Here is a 17,884-nt window from a genome sequence, read left to right as displayed (position 1 = left end):
GGGGCCTTGCTTTCTGGGCTAATAACCCTACCTACATCGACACGCGGCATCTGCGTGCGCGTGTACACGCTTAGACGAGAGCACAGAGAGAAAAAGAGAGGGAAAGAACCGATAGAAGCGTGCAAACAGTGAAAGAAGGAAAAAGAAGCGCGATACACGACGGGGAAACCTTGCACATTTGCGTGTGCTTGAGTCGAAGAGACGCACACGTAAACGGGGATCCCTTATCAGAGTGCAAAGCCAGATTTTATGTACGATCAACTAACCGACCTGGCGATTCGTACGCAAATCGCGATTGGCTTTTCTCAGCACAAACTTACAATTAGAAAAATTCCGATATTTTACGCGAATCACTCGCGAGATATATTGATTAGTGAATTTTTATGCATTTATTGGTAAATGTAAAAAGATAACACGTTATACATCAAATATCTCATGTAAAATATATCAAATTTCCAAAATAAAATCCTGACATAATATGTAGAGAATGGAAGAAATCTTTACTTGGGTTAGATCCTTTCAGCTGTACTCGTAGAAATATGAATTTATATAGAAAGTCGCGATTTGTTAATTAAATCCATTAAATGAGAAGCAAAGGAAAGTGATAATGATACATAATTTTTTTATGTCAATCTTGAAATTTATGATTATTTATGTCATCTTCTTGTGATGAATGATTTTATGCGAGTATTAATTTATGCGAGTGCTATTTAAAATTAATACCATCTAAATTTAGCTTAAATAGAGCTTCGCTGTGATTATGCATATTTAAAGGAAAAATAGGAGTGAACGATGATTATAATTCACCGTGAATATGTTTAACAATGATGCTATTCCATACATACATAGAATCTTCTTTGTTTACGAAAAGACTATGACGCGTGAATTGTTTTAGAGCGAGAAGTATAATTATATTACATATAATATTTGCTATGTTATAATAAATAGTAACATGTAGCTAAACATCAATGACCACAATATTCGACGGAAACCGAATATTGTTACAATCAAAGTGAGATCTGTACGATATTACCTGTAATATAATCATAGTAACAGCAGATAATTAATAAGAAATATGAATATGATTGGCCATGAATATTCATAAGTTTTGGTACAGTTACTGGAAGGCAGTTCCATTCGTACACACCTGTGGGTCACTGAAGTATTCGGAGGCAACGATCCACGGTATACCATATTTTACGAAGTAAACCATTTCGAATAATCCTCTCCGCCACCGCGGCACTACGCAATTACCGGCGTTATCTTCATCTGCCCGTGTTTCCATAAAGTGCAAATTCTTGCGGGAATTCTAGTTACTCGTGAAAAATTAATATCTTTTTTCTCACGGTGTACCGAATAAACCGTGGATATACGGTTAAGCCACCAATTAAATGCAGAGTTAACCCGAATACGGTGCTTCTCGTCCGCGAGCGGCGAAGATAAGCCGGCGCGTACGTGCGTTGCTCGACCGCGAGCTACTTAATAAAACGAAATTAATTTGTAATTACGTTAACCCGGATGTGACCCGTTCCCCACGTCTCCGTCCGATATCCACCTAAGACAACTATCAAAGTTCCGTGTTCGTTCGAAGCTCCGTCGTAAAAAGATACTACGTCATAAAGATCGACGCGAAGCATCCAAGTATCTTACGCTTTACGGCGTCCATCTTCTATTTTTTCGTAGCATCCGTGTATCTTGAACGTTGTCGCTTCGTAGCGAATACTTGACACGATGTTTAATTACACGGTTTGAAGAGCAACGGAGAAGTAGGAGGGAGCGAAAGAGAGGGAGACGACGAAACCCTTATTCGTTATCACGGAAAACGGTACAGTATCCCGTTTTCTGCTTCCTCCGCTCTCACGTAACGAATTAAGCACCTGTACGTGGGATTAGAAGGTTTCGGCTGACATGCCCATATCTTTCTGTCTTTCTCGCTCCACCACCACGATTCTCCCTCCGGTTTCACCTCTCTCTCTCTCTCTCTCCCCTCTCCCCCCTCTCTCTCCCTCTCTCTCTCTCTCCCTCCCTCTTGCGCCTATATCTTACTCCCCGATTCCTCTCTTCCTTTCCCGTTCCATTCGACCTCTTTGTCCTTTTCTGCCCGCCACCTCTCCCTCCCTCCCTCCCTTTCCACCCGCCTTCCACGATCCGCCTTCTCCGTCTCTGTCTGTTTCCCAGTCGCTTGACACATTCGCGCGGAGAAAATGCAACGAGCTCTCCCGTAGCCACGTATATATAGGAAGGGAACGGATGTCTGGTGTGTAAGGAACCGCTAAAATGGTGTTCGCTCTTATCCGAAGATCTAGAGCGGCGATGCGAAGAGAGGCACGCGGAGGGCTATACGTAAGGTAAAAGGGGGCTCATGACTGGTTGGTCGGTCGGTCGGTTCGTTCGTTCGTTCCTTCGTTCCTTCCTTCCTTCGTCGTTGTTGTTGTTGGCTGTCTGGTTGGGTTGGTTAGTGCCGTTACCAGAAAGAGGCCACCTAGGTTCGCAAGCAGCCGAGTTAAACCTCGAACTTTCTTCGTAATGAGACACCAGCCACGAAATGACAAACGTAATTAAAGCAGACGTATAAAGGGAGACGGGAGGTCAGGGATCCCCCGGGCCCCTCCTCGAGGAAACACAACCGTACCACGCAGCTTTTCACAATGGGAAACGCGTCGTTGCTCTTTTGCTCGTCACCGTGAGCACCGGCTCTGGTGGAATGCCACGGATCGACCACGTCCGGACAACCAGAACCCATTCAGACGCTTCTGCCAGTCATTTTGGAACCGCCTCACCACGCGATCGCTTCACTCTTTATTCGTACGCGTAATTTTATCGCCACGGACCATCTTACCTTTTCATTTCATCGGTGTAATTCAACCATCGATCCTACCTGTTCCTTGTGTTTTCGTCTGGAAGACGTCCCACCATTGATACTCTCGAGGTGGCTGCAGATGCTAACGATTACGTAATCTTGTACACGTATGCACCAGCTTATTATTATAATGGTATACTTCTATGTTCGAAGAGATCATCGGCGTTAATTCGACTCGAGTCGTGAATTGGTATTTCCACGTGGCGTGATTTGATTCGCTTTTTAATCGGTAACTCCACGAGATCTTCCTGCGCTTCTTGGATTGGATCTTTCGTCCTGATAATCTTCATTCGTATTGAGGCAATCTTTCTTCTTCTCGTGTCCAAATAGGAACCCGAACATCGACTACGATAAAAGAAACTTCTTGTATAATTACGAAATAAATATAGAGAATGAATGATCGTGATAATTTATAATTAATGGTAAAGACACAGATCGTCATGTATTTATATCACCAGTAGCCAGCAATCGTTAATAAGATATAAGTCACATTCGTTTCAACGATTGATTAAATATTCTAATGCAATTTTGTCCATTCAAGGTTCTACCAAAATTTCCAATTTTCTGATGTGCCGATGTTCGATCGAGTGAAAGAGATTCAGATGCAAGGATCAAGGATAGCGAGCTATGAGAACGTGTAAATTAAAGTAGGATTTAAAAAATCCGGGACTAGTTCGTACGATGTGGCAGTTTTTCAGGCAATCAGAGGTTCAACCTTGCCCCGTTTTACGTCTCCTCTGAACACAACAATGGAAACGCAATGGTACAACACATTTCACTTTTTCGCAACGCGTGTACCGGGGAGCCTAAAAGTATTGCGCGATTTCCTACGTCTTACCGCGAGAGAACTCGCCTCCTAGACACAATGTAGATTTGGCCGTGTACCGTAAAAGCGTAATTATCATCTTTCGAAACGTGCTGGGGTCTTTCCAGAAACGTCGGTCCGTTTCCTTTACGAAAAAAGGAGAAACACTGTAATCTTGTCTTTAAACGTTCTTATGCGTGGTTTCTTTACGAAAAGTGTTCTATCAATGATTAAGTGAAATGAAATAAAAAATATTGTAAAACGTGGCATGCTACTGTTATTTCACTTGCATTTCTACTTGTACGTGTTTCGATAAAAATTTTGAATTTTACAATTATGCGTATAATAATACAAGTAAGAATTCGGTTATTGCTTTTGTAATATTCTTTTTACACATTTTTTATTTAATGGATATTATAATTATGTATACGTTATACTATCTTTGATTGTGGGAGTGCTCTTAAGATCTTGATACATTTATTTTAGATTTATAATGTAAGTATATTTGTAGAGCATTTTCTACAATTTCTATTCTGTCTCTTATTTACTATAAAATATAGCCAACATTTGTATTCTTTAATGATTTGTTATATGATAATCACTATCTCTTTATACTTTTCTTTCATAAAGTATTCTAGGCTATTTTCTGTGTCATACTCTTCCTACTTTCCTTGGAATATGTATTTTTTCTTCTCCTATTGAAATTTCCATTTTCCATACGATAGTTTCTCTGTATATATAATTAATTTCTACATATTTTACATTTGCCCTATATTAGGTAGCATATCTAAGTAAGTTTCTTCCTTCACATTTTCTTATAGTTTAGATAATTGTAATGTCCAGTAGCAGTAAATTAACTTTTTCAATTAGCGCATTTCATCCATACGTGGCGTATTATAACATATTCCTTCAATTAATTAAATTATAGTATTTTTAAGATGATATTCTAAATGATTTATTAATAAATTCTAATTTATTCAAGTACTCCATACAACGATATAATTGTCTAAATAAATGCTATTGCAATTATTTAAGACAACGTGCGCTATATTTACCAAGGCTAAAGCGTATTCATTTTTATACAATTCAATTTCTCCTATTTCCAACAGCTACTTCTCCTTCTCCTTAAAAGAACAAATATCCACCGCGACAATATGCAAAATACCGATACAGCTTTCTTTACTGGTGTATCATCAATTTACTCGCTCTCGACACTCAAGTTCGTGCAACGAACAAACGTACGACGTTCTCGCATAATTCCCAAAGGGTTAGGTTGTTTTTGTTTCTCGAGCGAAAGAGCTCTCCACCGAAGCTGCTGTGTACGCAGATAAGGAGCATCGATTCGATCGACTGGATCGGAAGTAACCCCATCCTCAGCAGCGGGCCGAGTGGCTCGATAAGACGCGCGAATCGCGCGCGAAATGCCGAAGCTTATTTATTGGCAGTCGCGTTCCTGCGTGCGGAACGCCGTGCCGTAGCTTCCACGCGAACCCGACCGAATACTTTTCTGTGATTCCAGCCATCCCGAAGCCCACGGACCGCGTTACATTCCTGCTTCGATCTTCCAGCGATCTCACCAGGTCTTCTTCCTTCACGGAGCAACAGCACCCACCGAGTGTATATTCACGCGCCGCGGGAGCTCGCATAAAACTGCTCCCGAGTTTGGTGGGGTCAGAGATCACGTTACCAGCCGATAAAGATCTCACGTGAGTGATTGTCGATGATATTTCACTTAAGGGATCGTCAAAGTCCACCGCGCACACGGCCCGATACCAGGAATTTCTTCCTGGCTACATCAACCCTCCGCTTCGCTCTTTCTACTCAACTTGTTCTCCGGCCGTACACGACTTCGATTACTTTGTGTAAGGTCTCTACCCGTCACGATACTTACGTATTAGCCGTGCATTATTTAACATATTTGTTGAGATAAGTATATTTTGATGCTTTAACGTAGTTGTGATATATTTTGATATATGGTTGCAGATTTGTTAAATCAACTGACTCCATGAGACAGAAAGTGGAGAAAATTGATAAAATCATGTGAAACAAGCGTCAATCGAACAAATTGCTTTAGCAATAAAATTTGTTGAATGGAGTTATAATTACTTTGGCTTGCGAACAACTCATCTTCGGGTTTCAATCGTTTTCTTAATAAGGCGTTGCGCTTTGTTCCGACGATTCCTGGACATAGCGGTCCTTTTTCTTAGTGCAGATACCTGAAAAACCACAAGTATTGTCTTAATACAGTTCTAAATACGTGCATAACTGATATACTGGCGTAACGATTTACGCGGAGTTAAACATATTGTTTCTTACTCTAACACGTAGTTTCTTACATGTAGATCACATAAATGGAGTCTTCCGGTTAAAAAAAAAAAGGATATTTAAGAAAAACGTCAATGTAAGTTGCACGAGAAAATGATGAAAATCTAGAAAGATCAGAATAAATTTTTCATATTCGTTGTTAATGTTCGTATTTTACTCTAAAGCAATCTCTTTTTTTCGAACGAAGCAAAACTTCATTTTTAATCGTAGTCAGCGTTATGCGAGTAAGGTTAATGTGCTCCCCACAAGTCAACTAAAACTGATCAGAATTAAAACAACGTATTTAGAATTAATACAATCAAATAAGAACTTACGACTTGTTAATATATTGTAAATAAAATAGACTCCATAGAAAAATAATTTGTTGTCCGCGTAAATCGAGAAATCGATTTTTTAGAAAAATCTATGATTAAAATATAATAGATAGAATACATCCGCCAGACAATATTGCCAATCACGAAGATTAGATTTATTCTTTTTGTCAAGCACGAATGTTCAAAGTTCACTTTACAAGAGCAATGAGTCGCATTATAAATAGAAAGAAATTGACACTTAAGTTCTTAAATCAATATCAAACCGTTATCGTAGCTATTTATTTACGGTGGCGCCACCTCTTGCAAATTAAAGGGAAATCCAGACGTATATATATACAGACATGTGTATTCATAGAGCGCCACTCAACACGCAGCGAACGCATTACTCGTTGCTCTTTCTTTATCTTATTCCTTTTTCCCATTTCCTACGCTTGTTTCGTATTGGCTCGCGGTATGTATACTTCCTTGATAGTAGGAGTATGCGTTCGCAGTGCCATTTAATTAACTAAACGTAGCATAGACCGATAAACGGCACGTATCAGCCATAAACTTACCACCGCCTTCGACGCTGCTGATAACACTCTATCGTTGTTAGTTTCTTACCCACTGTTATGTCAGCAGCAGTGCACGAAAGTACCTTCACGCCCACGTTTCTTTACGTATACCTGGGATAGGAACTGCACGTACGGTAAAGAAGTATGCATTCGTGCGCTACACGCGTATGCATGTGGGAGTCGTACAACGTTCGTCAGAGATGGCAACAAACACCCCCTACCGAAAGAACGGTTTTCAGCTTGACGTCTTTCTTACTGCAATAATTTAGAAAGTTCTCCACTGATCGTAAAATTCATATTTCACATTAGCGTGAGGAGAAATTATGTTTATTCGTTTTCGTGCGTTATTCAAATTATCTAATGCAAATAGTATGCAACTGTTCTTTTTATACGAAAACCAATAGGATGCAAAATTTTCGGCATTATAAAAAGACACTGTTCACGTACCGTTTCGTATCTCGATACTGATATTACAATTTACATAACGGAAACTTCGTTCTTGATAAAATGAATAATCAATCAAGTTTATAAATTTCTACTTTAACATATGCTATCACATGATTAAAACACGATAAATTGCATTATTCGCAGAGATCGATACAGTATATTGATTTCGTAGTTAATTGTATTTTACGAGATTCCACGATCATTATTACGGAACGCGTAGAAACGATTATTCGCATGGTATTCCACTTCCCCTAGTTAATTAAGGTAACAAAATATGTTAACCATTTCCCCTTATCAATGAGCGTCGATTATGCCAACTTCTAACTACTGGAATGTTTTTAATTTCTTACAATTACAATTCAGTCGATATATATCTTGTATCAAATTTAATCCTTCTATCTACTTTAAGATTCAGTTTTCTTCAATTTAACCAAAAATGATGAAATTTAACATATTTTAATAATAATTGGAAAATTAAATATCAAGGATACTTGTCTCTTTTCCAAAGAATACTCCAGCATCTTAGATATTTGTTCAATTCTTCTCAATATTTTTAAGCAAAACATTCATCACATTACGCTATTGCTATGAGTGCACTCGTAATTACGTTGTAGAAAAACTGTATCTCTTCAAATTGTTAACTCACAACATTAGTTCTTCTTCTGAAAACGATTAATTTTCATTCAACTATGAGTCGAATATGTCTCGATACAGCTTAGTTTTTATAACGTCGATTCTATCACGTTGCGCGTCTAGTATCTGACTACTAGAACGCATGATTATCTAAAAAGCCGAAAAATTTCATACGAATCGAATTACGATTAGATTATGATAACTATGAACGCAATATTCGTCGATTTATTGTACAACCTATTACGAAATGCTGCCAATTGCAATCGACTTGCAACATGTAAAAGCAGGGGAACCAGGGGTAGGTACGCGTTGAGTCAATCTGATATGACGCAATTTCTATCACATCTGGCTAAAAGCGGCAATCTTCGCGCTCGTAACACCTACGGCCATTAATAATTCCTACCCGGTTCCTTTACCACGTGGGTTTTCTCTGTACAACTGCAAACGACCATTTCTAGAGGCACGTTAAGATCGCGGCTTCTGTGTGCGTAATGCAGTGGATGCGTCTTGGTCGTTGGTTGTCCGACTCTTGACTCGATTTCGCGACCGCAACTCGAGAGATATATCTCTCCCGATTTCCTTCCCTCTCGTTCCTTCCCTCGACTCTTTTCGTTTCTTTTTGTTACTCATCCGTTCCTCCGTCTCGCTTACCTACGGCTGTACCGGCTCGTTCCCTCTTTCTTCTCGTCCCTCTCACCCCTTCCGTGGTTGTGCTGATTCTCCCTTCTCCTCCCACCCCGCCAATGGGACAGGGAGATAGCAGACCCCGTCGAGGAGACAACATAAAGATTTAAGACTCCAAGATGCGCCAATAAACATGCTGCGGCCGTGCAGTCAGCCTGCGCTTCTCTACTGCGTTCGCTTCTGTTCCGTTTCATTCGGTTCCGCTCTGCTCCGTTCCGTTCCGTTCTGTTCTGTTCTGTTCTGTTCTGTTCTGCTCTGTTCTGTTCTGTTCTGCTCTGTTCTGTTGTGTTCTGTTTCACAGCCAGCATACGGGCAACGCGCATGTGCATATGTGTGTATATATATGTGTGTACGTGTACATACGAGAACCGCTTCGTCCACCGTACACATGAGGATGCAGGTTGCCTCTCGTATGCACGTGGTGCCACTGCGCGGCTGCGTAACGTGCTTTCGAAAAGTGTCTCGATGCGTATGCAGATACGCGGCTTAGCATGAATAGTATCTAGATCCAGCCGTGGATAACCCGCAACGATACCAGCAGATCCGAACGCTGAAGCTGGATTTCTACTAGAAATCGCCAACACCGGAAGAGCCGTTTCTTTTTTCTGTTACATAGAACCGGTAGAAAATATTTACCTACGCAAGATTTATACATAATTATCATTTTATCTTCCTTTTCTTTTTTAACTCAAACTAATCTGCACGAATATACATTAGCAAAGTATGCGCGAGGCCACTATTCACCGGCATGCAACTCCTCTTGCTCCGGACACTCTTTCATTTGCCGCCCTAATACATTCATTAACGTTACGAAGATCGTTAAATGGATCTGCCGTCCCGTTCCTCCCACGACAAAATCACTTGTCCTTTAAAATCCATTCGAAACATCGTCCAAGTGATCTACGACTTCTACTCGAACGCGTCGCTGTCGTGGAGGAAGAGGCCTTCCGGATAACGAGACAGAAGTACACCTGCCGCGTTCGTAGAGGAGGCAGGACACAGGCTGAAAAGTTTTCAATGCGAGGACGGTCGTACACCGCAAAAGTAGTAGATCGGGACGTTGGTCGTTGAAGCGGCAAGAGGGAGTCAACGGTGGAACCGTTGCTACTGCTCCAGCTCCTACTTTTACCTGTCCTCTCGCTCTCCTCCGGCCCGGCTTATTTATTCCTCTCTCTGTCACTGCCTCCCTTTCTTCTGCGACTTCTTCTTTATTTCTGTCCTTTTGCCCGTTTTCTGCTTCCGCAAACGACAGCCGCTTATTTATACCCCGTCTTTGCATCGCGCGGGAGCGAGCGAGGGCGCTTTTGCGTTTACTCGCTACTGCCGTTCTCTCTGCCGCTTCTGTGTTCCTCCGCCAGTACACTTTGATTCTCTACCCTTTCGCTCTCGCTCCCTTTGTCGTTCGGTACTCCTTCTCTTTCGCGACCTCCCTCTCTCTGTCTCTACCTCAAACCGTGGCCGACCCGTGTGCTAGCGAAAACATCAACGGCCAGGCACTTTGCTCACGAACACCGTGAGATGCGCTCGATGCGAGAGGCAATTCCGCGACTGCATCACCTGTCAACGCGGCATCGCGTTCCAACAGGTCTATATTACATGCAGCATGTGGCTAGTGGCTACTCTCGGTAATCGCTGCTGATCCCGCCACCACCGGCTAATTCGTCCAACGAGAAATTTATGACGGCTACCGTTTTTTTTTTTCGATACGAACGCGTTGCTTAGGAAATAAGAGGCAGCGATACTCGTTGCCTTGATCAATATTAGTAATTTACCTTATACTGTTAGCATTAATTTCTGTTGATTTCATAGATATACAATTGAACTATCTTATTTTTAGACTTGTGCATAAAAACGTCGTTTCTCGAGTGAAACTTTATCTAGACATAATTTCGAGATATTATAAATATATTTAATCGAAGCAATTTATACATGATTAATGAGAATTATTAGGCGTAGGATGGAAAATTTCTTCGGATATCCTCAGGCTATCGATACACACTGCCGATATTCCAAGGTTCCCAATTAAAAGGATCAATATGTATTGTTGATACAATATTGCCAATATTACACAATGATGTCGTGAACCTTGGAACATTGATTATGTTATTGATCGTTTGAAAGTATTCTTACGATAGAGCTGATACAAGTTCTTCCAATTTACGGATTAAAAAGTTATATAGGTGGGATGTCATTAATCTTTCCCAGATATTAAATCTATGTCTTTAATCTTTTTATTGTCTAATGTCTTTAATCTAATTCCTTCCAATGAGTATTCTGGTTATTTATGACAGCCAACGAGGTTTTCATAGTTTTATCACAGATCTTCTCAATATTCAATATATATCATTCTTTTTTTTTATATATGATTAATGGTGGTGAATAGAAAAAAAAAAGAATGAATGAATGGTCAAAGTCGTATATAAATTAAATTATTCTGACGCAAACAATTAGAGGTTAATCTTTTCAATGTGATTTGTTACCTACAGTTACTCGGATATGATTTGACTGATTTAAAGTAAAATGAAAAGTTAGCAACACCGCGTGAGAAAGACACAACAAGTTGTAGAAATGCAAACTAACTCTGTTCCCTGGTAAAGTTCGAGAATTTGCATCATCTCTGATGAGATTCTTTATCAGAAAGCCGGATTTCGCTGAAACCAGTGGTGGCTTACGCAAATTGCATAATTATGCAACGATGAAATGTTGCGTTGGCTCTAGCGCGATCTTTTGATGCGCTGATTCCCTAGATCGTGAAATATGACGCAATTGAGTGGATTTGACGTGTTTCCACTCGAGAAGAAAAAAGAACAGTATCTTGACAGGTTCACAAGTTGGGAATTCCAGAAGAAAAATTTAAGAAAGATTATGAATTGAAGACTGATAACGCCCGTAGCTGATAAGGGAAGCTTAATTTTTAATTCATCAGCAAGAGGACTAAATAAATATTTCTATATTTAACTCGCCACAAATGGACGTGCTGCTGATATAGTCAATGTTGACGAAATGGAACGCCAATCTTTCTTAGATGCTCTATATCTTCCGAATCAATTTCAATAAGCGCGTATCGATGACGCAAGGGATCTTTCGCCCAAGAAAAAAAGAGCGAGTCGTTAAGTCCGATCACGAAATAGCCGAGCGATTGGAGGCGCGGTACGAACTATGGTTCGTGCTCGCCCCTGCTAAAGCTCCGAAGACCCGAACAAATAAATGCTGAAAAGAGGAACAAAACCGACATTATGTGGCATTAACATACAAAGTATGTCAGACCCGCGGTCCGCAGGCATAACATAGTATCGCGGCGTTCGCATACCCCGCCCGCTTTGCAGTGACCAGCAAGACGGGAAAGCATTGGAAAGAGACCAATCCCGAAAGCGATGTTTATAAAAGAGAGAAGAGTAAAGGAACGAAAGAGAAGGGTGAGAGGGAAAAAAGAGAAAGAGAGAGAGACGCAGCGAGTGTCGAATGTGCTCGAGTAGAGGCGATAGATCGTGTGCAGAATAGAGAGGGCAGAATGATGAACGCAGAAAGGTGTGCGTGCTGTGGAAAAGGAGCAAGGAGGAGGACGAAGGAGACAAGGGTAAAGAAGGAAAGGAGAGCGAGAGAAAGAACTGAAGGAGAGGAGAGAAACGTTTACGCTATCCGCAGTCCTCCGCAGTCCTCCGAAGTCCAGACCCATCCCGTCTCATCCCATCGTTTCGTTGTCCCCGTGTGTGCCACGCGGTGCGGCTTAACGCAAAAGGGCCCACAGAGCGGGAGCAGAGTAACAGAACGCGCAGGAAAGGGAAAGATCCGAAGGCAGCAGCAAGCCGGTGGCAAAACGAAAAATCGGCCCGCATATATCGAGCTGGCCTGCGACGACGACGACGACCGCGGTGGCGGCGGCTACGACGACGAAGTTGGGACACACACATAAAACCAAAGATTCCTTGTGTCCTCGCTGCCTAGTGGACTCCTGATCGGCTACCGCTAGCGATGGTTGCGAACTTGGTTAAATACAAGAGAAAGCCTCTTTCAAATAAATAACTACGTACACAATTCTACATTTATATATATATATATATATATATCTTTTTATTTTTATTGATTCTATTTGTTATACTTCCTTTTTTTTTTTAATTAATATCGAAAATTAAGTTATTGAAAGCATAGATAGATTACAAGAACAAACATTCTGAATGCAAAAATTTTATAAAATATATTTAACAAATATATAATTTAAGAATTTTGTTGTATAATATATATGTAATTAGAAAGATATTAAAAGTTTGTATTTTGATTTTCGAAAATGACCGAATTTTGAATTTTATATAATTTGAAAATTAGCATTTTCAAATGGATCACAAGCGAAGTAAGTCCTAAAATTGCTAACAATCAATGTTAATGATTAATAAATGAAGTACTTTTGGGAAGTATATTTTTTATTTTTTATAGCTTTTGAAGCAACTTTTTATAGCAACCGAATAAAAATTTTAATAAGATAAAATTTTAATTACGTTTGACTTCAGTTTAATGCGATACATTGTAGCTTTCGTTTCGATAACTACGGACATTAACTATACATATGTATCTCTATTTAAGGAACGTCTCCTTCCAATTTCAAATGTTGCGCATGCCCAACGCTATTCACCGCCTTTACGCAGCTTTTACAGTTTTGTGTTTACTTTTGTGCTCAGAAGCTACTAGCGGAAATTTATACTTGTGTCTAAGATTCCATATATTCCAATATATTTACATATGTAATATTCTATGGTATGGGGCCCCCAAGAAAATTATTAATTAAAAATTCGAGAAAACGAGTCAAATCGAAGAGTAATGTAAAACACATTGTTCTAATTATGTTAACTAAATGTTTATTTTCATAAATATGCATAGAAAATCCAATGATTGAAAAAATGCATTGACCTCCTAATGTTTACAAATAAATCAACAATATCAATTAACAATTTTAATAATTACTGTAAACAAAACAACATTTCTTTAGAAAAAATTAAACATAAATGATTTATATGCATATTATAATGTAAAAGTTAACACAATATCATTGGAATATAAGCACTATTATAATTTGAATTATAGACATTTTTTTGATATGAACAAAGATATAATATTATTTCGTTTTTTTGTTAACATACATTAGGTAACCCTTTGAAGATAAAATACCACGACATTTTAGATGAATTTGGTATCTTGTAATCCAATATGAACTTGTATTAGCGTTGAATATTCCATTTAGATCTTCTTGAGGTAGAATTTCTGTAAGTAAAAAAGCTTAATATTGGATGACATGTTATTTATTTTATTATTATTTACTTTATGTATCAAAGTACACTTACGTCCAGGATCATTATGTGTTAATAATTGCACATCATTTTCTTTAGTGAATGTCTGCAAAGCTGGTGGTACAACACAACATGTAGCTAAACTAATTTGTACAATATTTGGCTTTATCTGTTCAAATAAAGGTAATATAGAATAGACACAACACTATAAAAGTAAACATTAAAAGAAAATATAAACAATGATAATTTTACATTTGCCCATTGAAATAGGTCAATAAACGTATTTGTGTTGAGATCACTTAAACCAACACTTGATAATTTGCCAATTTTCACATACTCTTCTACTCCAGTCCATAGGTGTTTCAATGATTCTAACAATTTTTCTGGACTTTCCTTGCTTGAATAAGCAATTACTAAAGATTCAATTGCATTTATATTTAGAAAACTACAAACTGAAAAGAAATTATATGCAACAGAACATTATTTAAAATGCAATCTGGAAATAAGAAATTATAGCTCATACCTTGATCTACTGCCTCTTTCAGTAGGCTTACATCAGGTGATGAAATAAATACCTTCACAGTTATCTTAACATCTTCTCTATTGATATCTTGCAAAGCATTGTCTTCTACACCTTGAATCTGAAAATAAGTAACTTTTCATTATAACGATGCATTCTCCAAAAACATTAAAGAACAAATAAGAAGTGGTCATACAATTAATGGATTTTCGCCAGTGCCTTCATTGTCTCGAAGTATAATTTTTAATGTTTCAATTAACTGAAAACCAAGAAGATACTTGTAATCTATCATAAATACAACATTTTACTTAACTTTAATAGAGACATAACCTCGAGAATTATGATCCTAATTATGATATATGGAAGACTTAATTCATAAGTTTTATCATTGAAAATTCAAAAACTGACCTCATCTGTAGGATTTTGACTTGCTTTTGCTTTTGCTTCATTTAAGGAAAGTATATTTCCAGTTCGAACTAATATATTTTGAGATAACATAGTATGGTACAAAATCACAAAGAATGTTAGCAAGCGCGTTGCAGATGACTAACTAGAAGTATTACGAAAACTAATGACATAGATCGTAATCAACGATCACTTGCTTACGATGAATTTAATCGTAGATGACGTGGCTGACTAGGCAATTTTAAATCTAGAGATAATATCAATAAAATTCCAGCATGAAAGAATTTATATACACACATGCATGTGGCTTTCTGAATTTGTACTACAAACATCATATTATTCAAATCATTCTTAAAGTTTGTTAAGCACGAGTTGCTTTCAGGCTATCTGCGCAAAAATGCACTTGTTAGACAGTCATAACTACGTAATTAGCATTCTAGAATTACAGATTATGTAATTGTAAACAGTTGCCTGGAACATATTTCTTTGTAGAATTATATATACATCATATATGTGTATATAATTATATACATATATACATATGTTTACATGATGTGTGAAGCGGAATTTGAATTTTATAAATTACATTATGCAATTATACGTTCAAGCATCATTATTACAATCATTTATGATTAAATTTTTGTATAATAAAAGTGATATAATTTTTTTAACAGCAAGAAGTTACCAATTTTATAATTTTATTTACACCCATTACAAATTCTAATGTACACACGTCGAATTTACATTTTCAATATGTGTAGTTCTACAAACATAAAATGCAATGTTAGATTGATAGAATTCAGTTATCGAAGCAAATTAAATAACACATTAAATTTTAATTACAATATTCTTATTGCAGGCATAATGTATAGTTGGTTTTAGTTGGTAAAATACAATTGGTGGTACTCAAAAATAGACTTAAATCAAGCAATAAGATTAATAACATAGATACGGTATTTCATTGGTACCTACAGTATCTACGTATCCACTTAGTATATTAATAAAATTTTAAGTGTAACAGATAGCGCAACAGTCGTTGTAATAGAAAAATTAAAAAACCACTCTATAAAATGGATGCATCTCGGCTATCGGTGATGTGCAAAAAATAAATACATTCTGATTAGCATTTATAATTTACTGAAGTCTATGCAGTAACAAAATAGACTATAAAAAGTAAACTTATTAATGATAAAATTATAATTGTGCAATAAAAAATGCCTGCTGACATACTTGGATATATATATGCCGCTACAGTAGCGGCTGGTGGTGTACTTGGTTATGTAAAAGCCCGTAAGTTTATATTATTTATATAATTTATTTATAAAATTATTTGTATCATCTTTGACTAATTACTTTTCATATTTGATTCTTTATCATATGATTTTTAATACTTTCTTAAAAAATAAAAATTATGTGATTTTTTAAAGAATCAATTCCTTCTCTGGGAGCTGGACTTATCTTTGGATCTGTTTTGGGCTATGGAGCTTATCAAACTTCTCAAGATCCCACAAATATTAGAGTTTCTATAGCAGCAACTTCACTTCTTGGTGGAATTATGGGTTATCGTTATTATAATACTGGTAAAATAATGCCAGCCGGGATAATTGCTCTACTAAGGTACTATTTTATATAATTATGTTGTATATTTGTATTATATATAATAATTATGATAAACTTAAATTCTTTTTTAGCTGTTTAGTATTTGTGAAAACTATTGTAAGGTCTTTTACTGGTGCAGCCCTTGTTAATGAAACATTAACTAAAGGGAGTAAGACAACATAAATATAAATTTTTCTGATAATTCCACAATTTTTATTTTATTGTCTAAAATATAATAAATATGCATGTATAGAATATACATAACATAGGTAGTTTAAGATGAGGAACAATTAAATCTATAAAAAGGGAGAAGAAAGTAACTAAGGTAGACTGTACTATGTGTATTGGATGTATTGTGCTGGATGTATTGGCTGTGGTACTTAAAATAGTTGACCTGATGAATGTTAGGAATTTAAATATTGTGAGTCTGAATCCCAATGCTTGAAACCTTTTTTGTTGTATAAAACACTTTCCTTCAGGAATAAAATTTATGTTTGTTACAGTACATTATTTGTTACAGTACACTATTTGTTACAGTACACTATTTGTTACAGTATGTGTAACTTGAATATATCTATTTCAATAAAGTTGTCTTAAATGTTATTTAATGTTGAATTATTATAAATATGTTGTTAAATAAAGAATTAAGATAATTATTGGAATTTATACTTTATTTCTATTTTAATTTTGTATCTTGTTATACAAATTGAACGTTTTTAAACCATTGATATCTGCTGATATTATTTTGGTAGCATTGAGCATTGACGTCACTTAAACTTACTCTCTTAAATTTTGTTATTTTTATACACATGTGTACCTGTGTTATTTAAGCAGTTAATTAAACTCCAAATCCATCTGTATCAACATAGTGTTGGTAACAGTAGAGATGTACTGCATATTATGAAATAAGTATTGCATACAATGGAACAGGTATTCCATATCATTTCTCACTTTATGACATACATTTGAAAAGTAACAATTTGTTTCCTATACGTAAGATCATAGAAAAATTCGAATGTATCGTAACATAGATTGTGAACTTAATATTTACTGCTCATTGCGCAATATTGCGTTATAAAGTAAAAATAATATACACGGAAGGGTTACATAGAAAGGGTTTATGACAGAAAAAGAAATATTTCGTAAAAATTGAAAACGAATATAAAAACTGACATCGACATTTCAAAGGACTTCAATTTATCCCATCAATTAAAATCACAAAATATATTCAATATATTTTGTATTGATGTTTTGCATACGACAAATATATACTTACAATATTTCTAAAGATGTTATTTTATTTTATTAATTGCTAGTAACTCATAGTAAGTACAATATTTTTTAAAGTTCTGTTCGTAATTTATTTAAAACTACATAATCGATTGTATACGATAATCGAAGTATGTGAACTCGAAGTTCGAGTTATAAAATCGACTATGCTCTGGATTGGATGCATTTA

At 36.9% G+C, this 17,884-nt stretch overlaps 2 protein-coding genes and 1 long non-coding RNA gene across 4 annotated transcripts; 1 reads left to right on the top strand and 2 right to left on the bottom strand.

The window, feature by feature from the left end:
* Positions 1-13,663: 13,663 nt before the first annotated feature.
* Positions 13,664-15,267, bottom strand: Gclm (Glutamate-cysteine ligase modifier subunit). 2 transcript variants are annotated; one of them, XM_072009944.1, is made up of 6 exons: positions 15,124-15,267; positions 14,618-14,680; positions 14,425-14,542; positions 14,154-14,353; positions 13,956-14,070; positions 13,664-13,875 (listed from the first exon to the last, which is right to left on the bottom strand). In XM_072009944.1, exons 1-6 carry the CDS (start codon positions 15,127-15,129, stop codon positions 13,730-13,732), a joined length of 648 nt encoding a protein of 215 aa, XP_071866045.1. In that variant the 5' UTR covers positions 15,130-15,267; the 3' UTR covers positions 13,664-13,729. The 2 variants fall into 2 exon arrangements, with proteins under 2 accessions (XP_071866045.1, XP_071865964.1); XM_072009863.1 differs by having other exon boundaries at positions 14,830-15,258.
* Positions 15,268-15,879: 612 nt separating this feature from the next.
* On the top strand, positions 15,880-16,930 carry LOC139990612 (transmembrane protein 14C). Its single transcript, XM_072010049.1, has 3 exons — positions 15,880-16,116; positions 16,254-16,443; positions 16,518-16,930. Exons 1-3 carry the CDS (start codon positions 16,041-16,043, stop codon positions 16,606-16,608), a joined length of 357 nt encoding a protein of 118 aa, XP_071866150.1. The 5' UTR covers positions 15,880-16,040; the 3' UTR covers positions 16,609-16,930.
* LOC139990687 (uncharacterized) lies at positions 16,605-17,883 on the bottom strand. The gene is made up of 2 exons (XR_011800635.1): positions 16,990-17,883; positions 16,605-16,949 (listed from the first exon to the last, which is right to left on the bottom strand). It is a non-coding gene; the product is annotated as an uncharacterized lncRNA (long non-coding RNA).
* Between the last annotated feature and the right edge of the window lies 1 nt (position 17,884).

The sequence above is a fragment of the Bombus fervidus genome, chromosome 1 (assembly GCF_041682495.2).
Source record: "Bombus fervidus isolate BK054 chromosome 1, iyBomFerv1, whole genome shotgun sequence".
NCBI lineage: Eukaryota > Metazoa > Arthropoda > Insecta > Hymenoptera > Apidae > Bombus > Bombus fervidus.
This window is presented reverse-complemented; position numbering and strand designations above follow the sequence as displayed.

Excerpts from the sequence above, each read along its gene's own strand:
- Gclm (XM_072009863.1), bottom strand. The coding sequence starts at position 14,919 with ATGTTATCTCAAAATATATTAGTTCGAACTGGAAATATACTTTCCTTA. Across the intron at positions 14,681-14,829 it reads GTCAAAATCCTACAGATGAG|TTAATTGAAACATTAAAAAT; the intron begins GTCAGTTTTTGA and ends CTTGGTTTTCAG. Across the intron at positions 14,543-14,617 it reads CTGGCGAAAATCCATTAATT|ATTCAAGGTGTAGAAGACAA; the intron begins GTATGACCACTT and ends ACTTATTTTCAG.
- LOC139990612 (XM_072010049.1), top strand. The coding sequence starts at position 16,041 with ATGCCTGCTGACATACTTGGATATATATATGCCGCTACAGTAGCGGCT. Across the intron at positions 16,117-16,253 it reads ACTTGGTTATGTAAAAGCCC|AATCAATTCCTTCTCTGGGA; the intron begins GTAAGTTTATAT and ends GATTTTTTAAAG. Across the intron at positions 16,444-16,517 it reads GGGATAATTGCTCTACTAAG|CTGTTTAGTATTTGTGAAAA; the intron begins GTACTATTTTAT and ends ATTCTTTTTTAG.